This window comes from Meles meles, chromosome 5 (genome assembly GCF_922984935.1).
Source record: "Meles meles chromosome 5, mMelMel3.1 paternal haplotype, whole genome shotgun sequence".
NCBI classification, from domain to species: domain Eukaryota; kingdom Metazoa; phylum Chordata; class Mammalia; order Carnivora; family Mustelidae; genus Meles; species Meles meles.
In genome coordinates, this window is record NC_060070.1 from 98,859,187 (window position 1) to 98,876,375 (window position 17,189).

A 17,189-nucleotide genomic window follows, 5' to 3' on the forward strand; every position below is an offset into this window, starting at 1 on the left:
GAGAGTCTGTCAGAAATGTTAATTTCCCTTAAATACCCCAACACTCTTTTTTAAAATGTTCTGCCTTTTCTCGTTTGGAATTAGGTAACATTTTACGCAAAGGGGTCTTTCTGTTGTTGCAAGTGGAGGGGTGGGGGGAGATACCAAGAGAAGGCAGAAGAGTCATCACATCCTGACTGGAAAAAGACATTCAGGGTCAGCATCAGCTTAGGCTAATAGAAGTAGGAAAGGCAAGCAATTCGTTCTTAGCTGGGGTGGGGGGTGGGGGTTTCACCTGGAGTGCCTAGACATGAATGCCCGTCCTGCCTAAGCCTTTCCTCTTCAAATATCCTGGCTCTTGTAACTGGGCCAAGTTTTAGCTTCTTGGCTTCTGACCAGAATTTTCCTGGTATTTGGAACACTCTTCCCTCTCCATCTTGCATTCATTACTAATGAGGGGGAAAAAATGAATGATCCAGGGTTTGGAACACTGTGTCCTGGACCCACCCCGTTTTCTTTTCAATGACTTGAAGGATTGCCCCCCTCCCCACCTCTCTACCCACAGCATCCGTAATTGGGAAAGATTAGAGGAATCAAACCAGAGGAAGTCCTTGGATCAGACCTTTCCATTGTCATTAAAATCCTGAGAGATTGTGAAACTTGGACCTCCTCCCCCAGAGGGCTCTGAGACCTCCCTCTGTTTGGCACTTGGAACCCTAGGCTGAGCTCAGAAGCTTATCCAGCCAGGATGGAGGCCCTCGGTGGGAGGCAGGGGATTCAAGAACCGGTGGAAGGGTGCCTGAGAGAGAGTAGAACCAGACACACTAAGATAGGACAGAGCAGGGATGCCTGGCTGGCTCAATCCATAGAGCAGGCACCTCTCGGTCCTGAATTCAAGCCTCACATTGGGTGCAGAACTTCCTTTAAAAGAAAAAAAGATAGGACACAGCAGTCATTGAATTTCTTTAGGCTCTCTAAAGGCCCCCCTGCTCTGTACGTGCATCCAAAGCAAAAGTGGAAGGGAAGGATTGGAAGGATTAGGAGACGTGCTGGTGTTCAGATCGACACCTCTTGTTTTGCTTTGTGGAAAGAAGGTCTGCCTACTATGTTGGATCTTCAGTGCTCTGCTTTTCCCCCATACTAGTATCCTTCCAAAGCCGGGTTTTGTAATCATGAAAATTATCTCCTCAATTCATGTCTGGGTTATGGAACTGCGTGCCCCACTGGAGCAGAAGACACTAAATTTCATTTTTAGATATAATGTACACACATGCCCTGATATGGCATAAGTTTAATGGATTCAGTCTCATTTCTACCTTTCTCTAAAGAGAGAGGAAGGAAGGAAGGAAGGAAGGGTAAGGAAGAAAGTAAGGAAGGGAGGGAGGGAAGAAGGAAGGAAGAAAAAACAGAGAAGTAAGATACTCTGGTTGATTCATATGAATGAATATATCGAAGGAAATAATTTGGGTTAAAAGTGTCCAAATAATTGTATTAATTACAATCTTTACTCCATTTCATTTAGCATTATGCGGGCAATTTTGTGAGGAAAATCTATTTAGACAACAGGAAAACACACAAAATCTGTTTGGAGGAGCAAAGAAAATCCCAAGTAGGAAAAAGAAAGAAGAGGAGGGTGAGGGGAGAAGGAGGTGGGAGAGGAAGAGGAAAAGGAGAAACGTGTTTAATAAAGTTAGGGTAGACACTTGTTTGCTGGCAATTGTTCACCACCTTCAAAAACTCAATGGGTGGAGGACTCTTTCAGTGGAGATGTTTGGGTTTGGATGAAAACTGAGGTGACTTGTATATCAGCACTGAAGCTCATGTAGGGACTGAGCTTCCCACACCAGCATCTGAACCATAAGAAACAGTTCATAACCTCTCTTTTCTACCTCTGGATCCTAACTAAGACAGTAATGATTGATTTAGTAGATATAAAATATAATAATAGATAATAATAATAGATATAATATAGATATATTGAAGATTCCTAGAGCGACTGCAGTAGAACAATCCCTCCTGGGGTGTGAAGCATGGAATCAGAAGGCAGAACAGAAGCTCTGGGTGCTAAGGGAGACCCTTCTTCAGCTTCTGAGCGTGAGGCTGGCGGGGGGTTCTCCTGTGCTTTTATGAGCTATCTCGAGTGGGCGGGAGCTGGCCAGGCCTTAGGCTCAGGCTAGGATGCTCACTACCCGTTTCTCCAGGGAGGGAGCCCCAGGCGATTGTCACCATGTCTCCAACTGGCCAGTTAATTCAATTAAGCGCCCGCTGGAGAATGTGTGGCCAATCGCTCTCCCAAAAAAGGGCAAAGCAGAGAAAGAGGAATTAGCTTTGCTGAAAAGCCCGTCTTTGGGTCAAGCAGGATGGCACTTATTAATTGCTCAAGACTATTAATTGGATGGGAAGGGGAGATGGTGGGGGGCGGGGAGAATGACAGAAACAAATCGCGCGCGCGCGAGTGCGCGCGCGCAACACACACACACACACACACACACACAAACACACACACACACAACAAGAGCAGCCACACACCTGCCTCGATGAGTTTCTTTAGAAAAGGGGCGCGCCGAGCAACCCCAGAGCAGATGGAAGGGAGCGCTGACCAGTATGTGCATATGGCGCGGATGATTTCCCCAACTTTTCTTTCAGGGACAGACAGCTTTTTTTTTTTTTTTTTTTTCTTTTTGTTGGGATGAGGCGAGAGGGAGCAGTTGGCCAAATGGAGTTTCCCTACCGTTCAGATGCTGGTGTGGGAAGCTGGGACACGGGAGGTGGGGGGAGAGTTTTCAAGGCAGATGTGGACCCTGGCAAAGTAGACCCTTAAGCCAAGAGACGCACTTCACCCTCCCAGTTTCGTTTCCTTTAAATACAAATACAAGTTTGTTTTTTCTCAGTCTGCCAGATCTTTAGTTTCCTCTAACTCCACAAAGGTTCGAGAAACAGTAAATGAACCCTGGACACCTTTTGTCTTGGTATCTAGAAGTCACTCGGGAAAACGAAATGGGGATAAGGAGTGGAATGGGGAGTTCAGATTGCCTGTTCTTCCGTGATGTCCAGAAGGATTTAGAGGGACAAGACAGCTAGAGGTCATTCTGTGGATGTACTCAGCTCCAGGCCAGAGCTCATTACCGAGAGTATCAGCGGTGCGGGGGCTGCGTGTGGATCTTCTCCCGGACGGGGACAAACACAGGGGCCAAACGCGCTGGCAACCAGGCAGAGCAGGCGGCCACCGCGTCCTGAGCCTTCTGGTCATTCCCAGGGGAGAGGGTTTTGCGTCTGCTGCCTGGACGTAAGCCGGGGAGAGAAGGTCCCTTCGCCTTCAATGAAGACGTATCTGACAGTAGAGCAGCTGGGGGAGGGGTTTACAGCTTGTCTGAGAAGGGGCCATCCTTTTCCATTTGAGCTCAGACCAACATTATCTCCTTAGAAAAGCGCGTCTGGCAATTCCCAAGAAAACCTGCGGGTTCTACTCCCTCCCAGGACGGGGGCTGGTGGTGGTGAGAGGGGTGTTACACCTTCGCAGAGGTGGGAGTTCCTGGGGTAAGGTTGAGGGGGCCGGTCCCCGCTCCCACAGACGGTTATTTATTTCCTCTGTGGGTGGAATATAGAGGCCTCACTCAGTCCTGACAAACAAAAGATTCCGCTGCAAGCATTTTGGGATTCAGCCCCTCGGTGCCAAGGGCACTCATCTTACCCCCTCCTTCTTAAAGATTAAGTTGGGCATTCTTTCTTTTCATCTTCACTGGACTTTCATTCTCCTGACTTCATTAGACCAAAATATAGCATTTGGGGGGGGGGGGGGCGCTTGCGCACCTTGAAAAAGGGTGCAAGTGTTGGGGGCTGACCCTTGTGTAGGACTGAAGTATCACGGATCTCCATTTCAGACAGTGCATTTCAATTCTTGTCGTGTGCCTTTGTCCATTTATATAAAGCAAAGAGCGCTGAGTGACAGCCCCACTTAGCCTGCATGAGCAGATCCTAATAAACCCTCCAAAACCCCGACCTAAAAAAAAAAAAAAAAAAAAAAGCCACATGCCTGTTTGCCTGCGGCTTATTATTAAGACACCTTCTCAGCTTAAACACTTAAAAGCTAACCAAATGAAATGGCAATTAAGACTAAATTACTCCTTCTATCTCTGAGATGAGTCTGTGGGGCCAGCCAGTTCTGACGGGATAGGGTTGGAGAGCGGACCTTACAAAGCCTCAGTATTGCCGGCATGTAGCCACGGCTACCCCTGCCAGGTGCTGGAACCCTTGGTGCAGGAAGCTGAATTTTGAACGAAGTAAAGCTCAAATACTGTTTGAAAGTCAAGAAATCCACCGAAGAGACAGAGATGGTGTGCACTGCCTCCTTTCTGCCCTCTCTTTGTAAAATATAACTTTCAAACATTTAAGGGTTATTTTGGGGTAGTAGTGTTCAAATACCTGGTGTCACTGCTAAATGGTCTACACTCCCCTCCCCAATCCAGCTCTGTTTCAGAAAGGGGAAAAGGAAAACACAAAAGAGGGGGAAAATGGGCTGGGTTGGGGAGTGGAAGACAACGTTTTACCTAAATGTAGAATCTTGTGACACGTCTTTATTCTCTTGTATTTTTCTTAAATATATTGCCAGTTACACCATTTCTTTATGATGAGAAGTTGGGGCTGTCCACCGTGGCTATTTATTTTAAAAATTGCTGAAAGTGTAAGCTACCACAGGGTGTTGCTTTTCAAAAAAGGGAAAAGAACCCAAATTCGATGTAAATATGGAAAGAGCAATATTGTTTCCACTTGGGTAAAGGCAGACACCCCAATCTGGGTGAAATTGATTTGGGTGCTTGTTGGAAAAAGCAGTCTTCAGCATCTAGGGAGTGGAACCAATAGGAATGAACACTTACTCATGCAAAAGGAAGCTTTAATTAATATATATTTCTATCTCTAATATACACATATCGGGGCTGGATCTTTATCTTCACAATAAAATGTGTGCAAATGCTCTCTGTAGAGATGAGTCCCCACCTCAGTCGGTATAGAAAAGCATGATAAAGGTTGGAAAAAATGGATAAAAATGTTGAAAGAACCTCCAGTTCCTTATTAGGCGAAGATACAATATTTATTCCTTGTCTCCTGGGATAAATCTCTTCTGCCTATTGTCCTCCCAGTTCTCAGTGCTGATGCTTAATTTTCAAAACTTCTATATTACCAAGGGACCTACGACATCAGCCAAAGAAATACTCAGCAAGTACAAAATCTGTTCCAGGGAGCTGCTTTTGTGCAGAGGGAAAATTTTGTTCCTACAGGTTTTTAAGTGGGTACGAGGCAAGGAGCTATCTGATCCGGGCAAAGCCATTACAATTTAGATCTCTATCTATAGAACATTTTTTTTTCCTTAAAAAAATTGGAAAATACAAGAAGTTTGGATTTTTTTCCCGATTCTTTTTTTGGAGAGGGAAATTGCATCGTAAGCTTTCGGAGAAACCCAACATGTCAACTACCTTTCCGGGACTAGTCCACGATGCCGAGGTATTATTACTTTTTTTTTTTTTTTTTTTTTCTGAGCGCGCGTGTGTGTGGCGGCGGCGGCTGCGGCGGTGGCAGCTTTCCCTGTCTCTAATCTATATTGGACCGTTACGTTTAATTATAATCTGGCTTTCGGGGGAAGTTAAGGAAGGAAAGGGGAGAAAGTTCGTTATGACATCTGTCGCCAGGAAGGGCAACTCTCTGCCATGTTAAGAAACATTTGCCATAATGAAGGGGAAAACATAATCCTAATAATAAAGAAAGGAAGGAGGGGGTGAGGAGAAAGAGATAAAGATGGAAAAAAGATACTCAGAAAGGCAAAGTAAAGAGATTGATGCGGGGGGCGGTAGGTGGACAAGGGGGGTGGGGAACAACGCACCCCTTTGGAATGGGCTTATTCTAGGAAAGTGAAGCAGAAAGAGGGGAGTCGGATTCCTTGCCCCAAATGGCTAAAGAAATGAACAAGTTGAAAGATTTGCACAGACTGGATTTTGTAAATATATGGATAATGATTTTGAGCAGCTCTGGCGGAACAGCTCAGCAAGGACAGCCGCGGAATCCCGGTGTTGGGATCTGGTTGCAGTGGCGAGGCGCCGGCCCGCGTTCTGTGCGTGTGGACTCGGGTTCTGCTCCCCGCCGCCCGGGAGTCAGGCGTAAACCTGGCTCTCAGCGCCCGCTCCCTGTGCAAGTTAGGCAGGGGCTGTGTGTGTGTGTGTGTGTGTGTGTGTGTGCGTGTGTATGTGCGCGCGCGTGTGTGTGTATGTGTGTGTGGTGTGTCACCCGCACCTATATAGGGTGGGGGATTTTTTTTCCGCCCTCTCGACTGTGAGGACGAGGCCGCCCACCCCTAGTTCGCCTGCTCGCAAAGGCTCTCTGGCAAAGGCGCTGAGCCGGGGCTGCGGCTCGGCCCCAGCCCTGCGTGCTCGCTCCCCTTGGAGAGCCAGAGAAAGCTCCTGGCTCCGGGAGAGTGGCGTCTCGGTTGCAAAATGACAAACCTCAAGTTTTTCTGCTCTCCCTTTTCCCCCTCTTCCTTCCAGATACGTCACGACGGATCAAACAGCTACCGTTTGATGCAGCTTGGCTGTCTGGAGTCCGTAGCCAATTCCACTGTCGCCTATTCCTCCTCCTCTCCTTTAACTTACTCCACCACCGGCACCGAGTTCGCGTCCCCCTACTTCTCCACTAACCACCAGTACACCCCGCTCCACCACCAGTCCTTCCATTACGAGTTTCAGCACAGCCACCCGGCCGTCACCCCCGACGCCTACTCTCTGAACTCGCTCCACCACTCGCAACAGTACTACCAGCAGATCCACCACGGGGAGCCCACCGACTTTATTAACCTGCACAATGCGCGGGCGCTCAAGTCGTCCTGCCTGGACGAGCAGAGGCGGGAGCTGGGCTGCCTCGATGCCTACCGCCGCCACGACCTGTCCCTCATGAGCCATGGCTCTCAGTATGGAATGCACCCAGATCAAAGACTCCTGCCAGGGCCCAGCCTGGGGCTGGCCGCCGCGGGAGCGGACGACTTGCAGGTAAATAAGCATGCAGCGAATTTGTCTGCGCCCTCCCCTCTTTGCCCTCCCCCTCCCGAACCGTTAAAGCTCTGTTAGCCGCCTCTCCTCTCTCCTCTCCTCTCCTCTTCCCTCCTCTCCTCTCCTCTCTCTCTCTCTCTCTCTCACTCTCTCTCTACACACACACACACACACACACACACCACTTATTATGGAAAGTTATCAAGACAATTAGAGGAGGCGTGCGCCATTCTGTCACTCTCATTGGATCAAGGCATTTCACCTGGACGCCCGGGAGTCTGGCTAGCTGCGGGCCCCCACTTTCAATCGGTCTGCACAGAAATTGGTTGTGAATCCTCATTTCTGTCCCTGAGGGGATGGGGCGGAGGAGATCGGGGAGGCTGGGTTGAGCCGACTGGACTCTGAGTAAGACTCGATAAGATGATGACCAATCGCACCTTCAGTCTCTGAGTTTTGCTGGGTCTCCCCGACGGTGTCTTAGGTGTCTGTCCCAGACTGAGCTTGTGGAAACTTACTAAGAACTGGGGGGGGGGGGGGGGGGGCTGGTTTGTACTGCGACTTTGTTGGGCTCTAGCAAAAGTTTCCCCGAATATACTAGATTGCTGTGGATAGTAAAGAATGGCAAATGAAAGTCTCAAAATTCACACCAATCAAAGAATCTGCACAATGCACTTCACCAGGCTGTGGAGTTGAACCCAAGTCTGTCTAAGGAGCACCGGATCCCACCACTCAGTTAGGTAATTCACAAGTTTATTTTTCTCACCAGATTATTAACTTTTACACAAGATGCAACTTCTTAAAAAGAAGGAAATTGAGAAATAAATGAGGGGAGAGGTGAAGGAAATAAGAAGGAAGGAAGAAAGGAGAAAAAGAAAGGAGGGATGAGGGAGAGAGCTAAAAGAGAGAGGAAGGAAGGGAGGGAGGGAAGGAGGAATCTAGATACTATGGAGGCCATCAATCAGATGATCTCTCTCCTACATTTTTCTTAATGTATTTTTGCACATTTTCTGCCAGCAATAGAATTTATAATTTTTCAGACATATTGCCACAACCACATTGCAAGCAAATAAACCCACAAATATCCCAAAAAATAACTCAAAAGACATGAATTTGTAGCTTCTTCTGGCTGAAAGGACAGCTGTAGCTGAGTGTCTACTTTTTTCAGTCCGCACAAAGCTGGCCACCCTCTCCACAGCCTCCATAACGAAAGGGGAGATACTCCAAGAGCACAAGTTGGAGACGTTAGAGATCCCTTGTTGCGCACGGAAAATCTTTGCCTCTCATTTACCTCCAAGCAAGGGATCATTTTAAAATTAAAGTGAAAGCCCTTACAGTCCCAACAAAGAGCCGCAGGCACAAGATCGGCACACAAGAAGAAAGATTTGGCTCCATAAACCTTGACTTTCTACATTTATATTCACAAAATAATTTTATACGCTCAGAACATTTTTACATTTTTCACAAGGATCCCCTTATGTCTCAAGGGGGGAAAAATCTGCCATTCAATGCTTAGCTCAACTAAAACCTATTTACTCCTTTTAATAGCCGCGTCTGCTGCTGATTTTTTTGTATCTGTACAAATTTTTTTTCTGTGCTAGGCACAAAGCCGGGCATTTTTCAAAAGAGGGGATTAGAACATTTGCAAGCACCAAACAAAGGGCGAATCCCGTGCAAAAGAACACCGTAGTTTATCCAATTTTCGACTTAGTGCCATTCAACTGGTCATTTATGCAATGTCATCCGACCAAACAACATGTTTTACTTATGAGGGGGAAAAGTTTGTTAAGTGTAGAGACCAAGATTCGTTTCTTCTGAGAAAATAAACATCTTAACAGTGCGCCAGAGAACAGGAAGGAGAGTGGTTCGCTCCCTTGGAGAGCTTCGAGGCCCTTTACCTTCTACATTTCAGATATTTTTAGACCTTTTCTTCAGCTTATGTCTTTTTTTATATTTATAGTCTTTTTTTAGTTTTTTAGTTTATTGCTCATACTGAGGGAATATTCATACTGAGAGAAACACTCCAAGATCCTAGAAGAAGTTGAAGAGTATGATATGTGGTATATTTATGTATCTATGTCTATAGACATAGCTATATATGTACATATCATTGTGTATGTGTGTATATATATATGCTATATATGTGTGTGTGTATATATATTATATATATATATATATATATATATATATGAAGCAAGTTGTAAATCTGGTAAGTTATTTTCTTGCACTCCTCTTGGACTTAGTTGGCAGAATGAAAAAGAAAGAGAAAAAAAGTAATAGCTACTTTTAAAAAGAGAAATAGGGAGGGGATGTGTGGGAGAAACCCGTCTCTCTCCTTTTATTTCTTCCTTTTTAAAACATTCATCAGCATATGCCTCATTTCAAATGCAACAAATGTAAATATACTTTTCCCTGCACAGAATTTTAAGTGAAAGTCCAATGGTTTGCAGGGCGGTCTAAGTCTGCCTAACAGATGCAAACAGTCTTGTGGCTTCAGTTCCATCTTTGAGTCCCCTAAAAAGATTTGCTATGGCCAACAAAGGAAACTGTCACACCTTTTCCCATCACCGCTTTAATTTATGCTCAGTCTCCAAGTTTTTTTTTTCATATTGATTTGATAATCACTTTAAGGCAGAACATTTAAAATAAGAAAGAGCTCGTGAGTAGGTTGAAAAGGGGGGTCTTACAGGCCTGCCTCAATATGGTGAAAATGGGGAAGCAAAAGGGAGCCAGGGCTGTAAAGGTTGTTTTGTAAAGTGGGTTTTTATTATGCACCGACTCTCTCCGCATTTACTTAACTCTTCACGGGCTGTTGGGTAGGTTAACACCCTTCAAGGCCTCTTTCATGTCCAATACCTCGTTTGTTTGTAAAGGAAAATGAGCCTTTAACACATTTCAACTCAGGGGAAAAAAGACAGAGAGAGAAATTTTTATTTTTCTTTATCAAAAATCAGCAAACCCTTTCCTTCTTCCCTGCTCAAATGATCCCTCAACCCATTAGGAGCCTGAAGATCTACAGTGAGTGAACCTGAAGGTGTTTCCTCTCTAAGGCATATTTTGGGTAGGATACTACTACTTCTGTGGTAAAGCAGAACCAACATCAGATATCTTGAAGGCTGCACTTGAAATGGCTCCTCTGAGCTCCCCAGAAACCCACAGTACCAGACTTGACACTTTTAGTGTAATTTGCTCCACGCAGAAAATGCTGTGGAAATTGTCTGTATATATGCTATCTGCCTTGATGGGGACTCAAAGGGCTTCTCATTCCCTTATGCCAAGATGAAAGACACTCAGGTACTTTGAAGTGTAATATTGTATGGTGCTGCAAAATGCATACCTTAAGATTTATACAACTTTTAGATTGTGGTTTTTCTGGCACTTTTTCCCCCTTAAAATCATGTGTGCTGCCAAACTTGTTCCAGCTCAGTGGTTGCTTTTAAATGTCTACTACAGGGATATGGGGTTCAGGAATGGGGCAGATTGAAAGAGTTAACTCATGTGGTCATATCTATTAGTACCTATTTGAGTGCTTTTATTTATTTTTCTTTTATTAAGGGCTCCGTGGAAGCCCAGTGTGGACTTGTTCTCAATGGTCAAGGTGGAGTGATAAGAAGAGGTAAGTGACGTGTTAAAATGAAACATTCTTCTCTCATCTGATACTTTGAAGATCTGGTGGTGTTTTTAAGAATTGGATCCCTTGTCTGATGATTAAGAAAGCAATTACTCTTGGGCCTGATTACTTTCGTCCCACATAGGCATACTCCCCTCCTTCACTGAGGCTTGAACCCAGACTGTGCCCCAAAGAGCTATGATAGAAGAGATTTGCTATTCTCCATGGAACAGTGACACAATCAAAGTTAGAGGGGGAGAAAAGAAAAAAAAAGAAGAAAGGAAAGAAAAGAAAGGGGAAAAAAATCCTTGTCACACCTCCTTTCCCCATCACCACATCCTCAAGCAGAATTTCTGGTCTCTTTTAGTTCTGAATGTGCCAGCCACAGCCTGGGTGATTGAGGTGATGGTGTTAGCTTGAGGCTTTGAAGGATTCTATGAAAGGCTAGATTCGTTGAGGCTTTGGGGAAGGCTAATGAAACACCAATAATGTAGCTGCCCTTATTTTTCTAAGTGTCCAGAACATTTCTTTCTTTAAGGGAGGTGGGAGGAGGAGGTGGTGTTAACTCTACCGGATAAAGCTTTCTTGTTCCCATCTGTTGAGGAAAACATCTGAATCCAGAGTTACCCATGGAACTGCAAGGTGGGGGGAAGGCAAGAGTCGAGAGCTGTTGATTTTGGCTCAGACACTGAAGGGGGCTGCATCTCAGATGTTCCATTTTGACAAAAGGTTTTGAACTATGACATTTTAAGGGCCTCAAGGCGGTGCAGATTTTGCTGGCTTCCCCACTTAACTGTACCCAGAGCCTCTGAAGCTTGTTTTCCCAGCAAAGCTGAGTAACCGAGGAGCACGCAGGCAAGGGGACCAGCTGTTATCCCAACTTCATACGAATTAATAAGATGTGGCCTATTCACCAGGACTAATTCCAGCTCCAGGGCCGCAGTTGTCTTTAGTAACAGAACTACTAAAGACTGAGTCACTTCTGATGGCACCAAATAAATGTCCTTCAGTCCCTGTCCATCCTCTTCAAAGCTTGTTGAAGGATTCCAGTGCTTTTACAAAGAAAGCAATGGATTCTTTCATGTTTAAAGTGCAGGTTTTACAACCCAGTGTCCAATGTGAAACTCCATTTAAATTGAGGAGGAACAAAAACAAAGATTGCTTTTCTTTTGGAACTTGAGGATTGTCATAGTGGATACTTGGAACGTCCATTAAATGTAAAATAGCTATTTGACTCCGTTGTTTTACTCCAGGGAGATTTGAAATTATTTTTCAAAAAACCACTAGTGTTGTTCCGTAAGGATTTTTTTTTTTTTTTAATGAGTAATAGTAAGCTTGTCAGTTAGGCTAATATTCAGCCATGTTAAAGTGGCTAGTAAAGACTAGTAAAAATTGAAATAAAATACACATGCTATTGGAGGGAGGGGTTAATATGCATGGTGAAAGAAGGGTCAGGAGAGATGTGCGGATCTGGGTTTGTGGCGGCGGTCACGCTAAAGGTGAGGCTGAGCACTCAGGGCGCACGGAGATGTCGGTGGTGCTGAAGGACAGCGCCACTAATTAGCGCCTGAAGCCGGCTCCTCCCAGAGCCCGGCTGGCGCTACTGCTGCGCTCGACGCGTTCAGTTGCGCACTTAGTCCAAGATCACCTTCTCAAATGCTTGGAAATCGCATCAGACCTTACAGTAGCTGTCAGAGGGTGGGAATTATTTGAGACCGAGGGCGGGAGCTGGCAGGGAGGTGGCTGTGTAATCAGTTGAAGTTTTTGGAGAGTGATTTAGGGGACGCACGCTCAGCATTCCCCCAAGAAAGGCCTACGCTCCTGGATAACTACAAAATGGGAACAGTGGTCCTGTCCTCTTAGAGCCACAGAAATGGTCTTCCTTGGGTGATGTTTTCTTGCTCTTACAGAATTCCGTGTCACTTCGTTTCACCTGAAAATCAGCACGAAGCCTGTGATTTTAAACCAAATATTGATCTTTTAGGAGAAGAGCATAGCTCCAAAGAGAAAGGGGTGGTAACTTGGGGCGTCTATCTGTATTATTTGACTAAATCCCAGGCCTCACGCTCCACCCCCACTCCCTGCAAAGGAATTCAGAATTTAGCTGGGAATTTATTGCATTTCCACATGTCTTAGAGAAATGCCAATTAACTCGGTTGAGCTCTGGAGACCGAGTGTGTGTCTGTTACTCTGAAACAATCAATGTTCATGACAATTTACAAATGGAGAGCAAGGAAGTCTTGCTTAAAAGGTTTTGTACATCCTACTGGAAACTGCCCAGCCCCCCATCTCAGGACTCCTCGTTTTTGAAGAAAAGCTGAGGAAGGCTCTTCTCTCTCTTGTCATGGTAGTGCACCAGATTCTTAATCTAAATAGCTCGAGTCACCTTTGTTCATCAAAAACCAGGAGGGTATTAAGTTAAGCACTCTGCTGTATTGCCATATTGTGTAACGGTTTTGTTTAGGTAGGAATGTCTGTTTCTCTTCTAATCCATGTTTACAGGTAACTATCCACAGGAAACATGATTTCTTGAAAACCCCAACTTTTTGCCAATTTTCCCTCCCTTGCTAAGTTCTCTGATAAACTTACATTTCTAATGATTTCTAGAATTTATTGTGGGAGGAACAAAACAGATTTCACTTCCAAAGTCTCCTGAGTATTCTAGAAGAAAGATCCCTAAGTGCCCCCTATGAGTTCACCAGTGAGAGGCTGTCCTGGTTTGCAGGGTGTGTGGGGGGGAGGGGGCTGGTGGGGCACTCAGTTCTTTAAATTTGGCCATCTCTATTTGCAAAGAACAAAATACCATTTCTCTGACTCACTTCGGTAAGTGGCAGTTACATTGTTTTTGCCTATAATGAAGGCCAAGGAGCCAAAGGAAGCGTGGAAGAGGGGCAGCGGCAAGGTAATTACCACCTAGATAAAATATTTGCCACCGCCTCTGAGATGCAGCTCCCATACGCTCACTCTCGCTTAATGGTGTGCGTGATTTTGCCCGCAGCTCCACCACTCCAACCATCAGAACCAATAATCTTTACTTTACCCTGTGCTCTCCTATCGATAGCTTCTCTCGCCTCCGGCTTCGGCTTTGATATGTTAATATTTCTGAGTAGCAAATTCTGCAGAGATCATATTAATGTTGTACGTACAGAGTGGAGCTTTGCCTTCGTTGAATATTCAGATACTGGGTTTCAAAAGGCGTCTCTTGAAGAAATGAGGCTTCTATTTACAGGAGTCATCTGTGTTTTTAATCATTAAAAAAAGAAAGGAAAACCCACTCTTCTTTTCCCCATGAATCTTCTGAGGCTCCCTCATGGCCCCCTCCCCTTTGTCAGTCACTGGTCCCTTTCATTTCTCACTCTGAGAATTTAATAGTAGGAGAACAATGTTGATGATGACGATGACGATGATGATGTTGCTAATAATGAATGGGTCCAGGTTGGAATGGCAGGAGTAGGGGTTCGATTGGGTAGGGGGCTGTGGCCTGCAGATGCGGATAGAGATGAGATGAGAAGACCCAGCTTTTCCATATTTGGGTGGAAAGTGACATTTTGGCCCTGGTCTTTTTTGAGAAATCAGAATGGCAACTCAAAAAAAAAAAAGAAGAAAGAAAAAAATGAAAAAAGTGAAGAGGGGAAGCACCCTTGTTTTGCTTTGTGATCACTCTGCCTTGCAGCCCCAGGCTAATTTCAGACGCTTAAATACCGCCATAGCCTCTGGGCCACGCGGAGAGGGAGCAGACCCAGCTATGGGCAGGCAGGAGCACTTTCCGGATTGCCCGTGGCTACACAAAATACAAACTACTTTGAATCAAACATTTTGGGGGAATTAATATGATCTGAACTCTGCACGTTTTAAGGGAGCTGGAGTTTGTCAGATCGCTTAGAGGTGACTGGCACGCCGAGGAGGCATTTACGCTGCGGTACAAACATTGTCAGATCTGATTTAATTTTTTAAAAATGCTTCTGTGAAACGGAGTTTAGCATTAATCGCCCAGTCTGCCAATAACAGGTTGGATGGACTTGACCGCTCTCCCCTTCTACAGTCCCCACAGCAGGCTGCCCACAAGCTGCTTGGGCAGGAAGATGAGCTGCTTCTGCTCTTTCAGTTTTGCCGGGGCCCTGAGTTTTGGAACTCGAGTTAGAAAGAGCCTCTGGCTCTTTCAGCGACTTCCAGGAGGAGTACGATTGGAGTGGGGTGGGAAGCCTTCCTCTTCTTTTGTCAGGGCCCCCAGAATCTCTCTTTACGAGAATTGCCCAAAATCATCTGTATAGCTCATCCATTTTGAAAATATAGCCAGAAACACACCTCTCCTGCCTCGTTAGTCTCCAAATACAGATGCTGCAGATTCGGAATTCAATCTCCTTTAAATGAAGACGAAAATTCATATACCAAAGGATCTATAGGCATGGTTTGGGGGGGAGGGGGATTTTCTGGGGGAGGGGAGCTCCTAAGGGAGCCTACTGCCATCTCTCCATTTTCCTTATCGCTGTGAAAATCCAAAAACCAAAGCAATCCCTGCATTGAGAAATGGGGATTAGTACACACACACACACACACACACACAATTACACACCCACCGCCACATTAAACCAGTGTCTCTCGGTGCAGACCTCCCTTTCTTTTGTTCTGCCTGGAATCTGCACAGGGAGGAGCGTGTCCAAACCTCCTAATCCAGTTATACCTGGAAGGATACATCCCCCTCAAATACCGCAGTAAGCGGCTGATGCATCATTTGAGGCCTATTTGATTGCAGTTAAACCGCTATCCCTTTGCTGTTTGATTACAATGAGTATCTGCTGCGAAGGGGTGGGGAGGAGCGGGGAGGGGATTACCCGAGGGGTTTGGGATTGAGTAGGGCGAGGGGCTAGAGAGGAAGCAGCGGAGAATGATCCTACCCCACCCAGTTTACACGCGCACCTCACAGAAATGCACCCGCAGAACAAACAGGGACAGGAAACTCCTATAATCGCTTACACATTTTTAATGTGTCAGAAAAAACGAGCGATCACTGGAGATGAAGAAGGGGAGGAAAAAAATCCCTGCCGTTTGTATTTCTTTCATTTGAATTGTAAACATCTGTTTGGCTGTAAGGCGAACAGAACATTTATTTTGCTCTCAAGATTTGGTCTAATTATGTCAACACCGAAGCGACGGGGAGTGGGGCGGCGCTGCGGCTTTGGAGTGGTTGCGCGCGTCAGCCCCGCGCCCGGAAGCCAGCCAGGAAGTATTGATCGCACCTGGAGAGCGCGCGGGGCCTCTAGCCATCACCAGCTCTGTTCTTTGAGAGGAAGGCACCCAGAGGGGGCGCGTGGCTTACAGGCAGCTTTACAGGGCGCCAGGAGAGCCACAGCTCCTTGGAGACGGTCGCGGCTGTTTCCTCTGCCCTAATTGCCTGGATAAGAAAAGGAAAAGCGCACTCAGGCTTGGGCGCTTGTCTTTCTATCCTGTAGCCGCGCAAAAGGTGGGTGGGGATCTTGCTCTCCAAAACTCGCGCCCCTGAGCGGTGGTAGTTGCTCAACAAGATGGTTGAGTTGGGTGGGCTTTATTCAGGATGCTGAGCACGTATGCGTCCATTTCCCCATTTCCCGTTGCACCTCCCACGAGCTGGGGAAATAAGTTGAGCAGGCGTGAGCATCCCCATTTTTCAAATGGACAGACCAGGAGTTACTCATGAGAGGTCGCATGGGTCGCTAGTTGGCCAACCTCTTACTTGCAGCCCAGTCTTTTTCCCACTCCCCTGGGCTGTGCCTGCCAACACAGGGCCAGATATCTCCAGCCACTCGCCCGACTCTGTTTTTCTTTGGCCTCATGGGATCTAACAAGGTCTGGCAGCTGAAGGATCTGCTTCTGTGTGTTTTGTTCCCAGTTTTGTCCCCTGCACAGTTTCTCTGCCTGACTTTTCCCTGTAGCTATGGCAGAGTTATCCGTTTTATGATAGTCAATGTTCTAGACAAGTGACCTTAATTAAGTAGATAGTCCCTGACTTCTTATGCTGTTTCTATCGCTACAGATCTGAGTTTGAGCATCACTGGAAATAGGAAGCCCCATGTCCAAATTTCAATTTTGAAAATAGTGCCCTCCATAGGAGTATTACTTCTGTGCACTATGAATGGAAAAGAGATGTACTCAAGAAAAGCTCTGCATGAGTAGCCTGGTTCTGGCGCCAGAGGCATCTCTAACTGGAATGCTGGATCTAGAATGAACGTTATGTAATTTCAATAAGAGCCCACCGGCAACACAGGTACCATGAAGAACTGGTAACCGTGGGGATGAATACCGTAAATGCCTTGGCATGGATGGCTCTCATGGCTTTCCTTTGAAATCTCATCATCGCTATCTCTAGTCTGGGTCCCCTCCTTGGACCTTCTTTCTAAACGCAAAAATCTGGTTATGTTGACCTATTAATCTTTTCTTTCTCCCCCCCCCCAAAATAAACCACTGGGAAGAAAGATATCAGGTTCCCCAAGCTGCTGTAAACTCTACAAGTTGCCAAATCTTTAGCCAGGACGAGAGAGTTCCCCAAGGCTGCAGCAATGCCAACTATCAAAGCAACAGAAATTCCCTTTAAAGAT

General features: G+C 45.9%; 1 protein-coding gene across 1 annotated transcript in view; it reads left to right on the plus strand.

The window, feature by feature from the left end:
- Positions 1-5,434: 5,434 nt before the first annotated feature.
- TFAP2D (transcription factor AP-2 delta) overlaps positions 5,435-17,189 on the plus strand; it is a 53,814-nt gene continuing 42,059 nt past the window's right edge. The window contains exons 1-3 of the mRNA XM_046006771.1: positions 5,435-5,478; positions 6,513-7,010; positions 10,563-10,623. Coding sequence (XP_045862727.1) covers positions 5,440-5,478; positions 6,513-7,010; positions 10,563-10,623 — 598 coding nt within the window. The 5' untranslated portion in view covers positions 5,435-5,439. The remainder of the gene's footprint in view (positions 5,479-6,512; positions 7,011-10,562; positions 10,624-17,189) is intronic.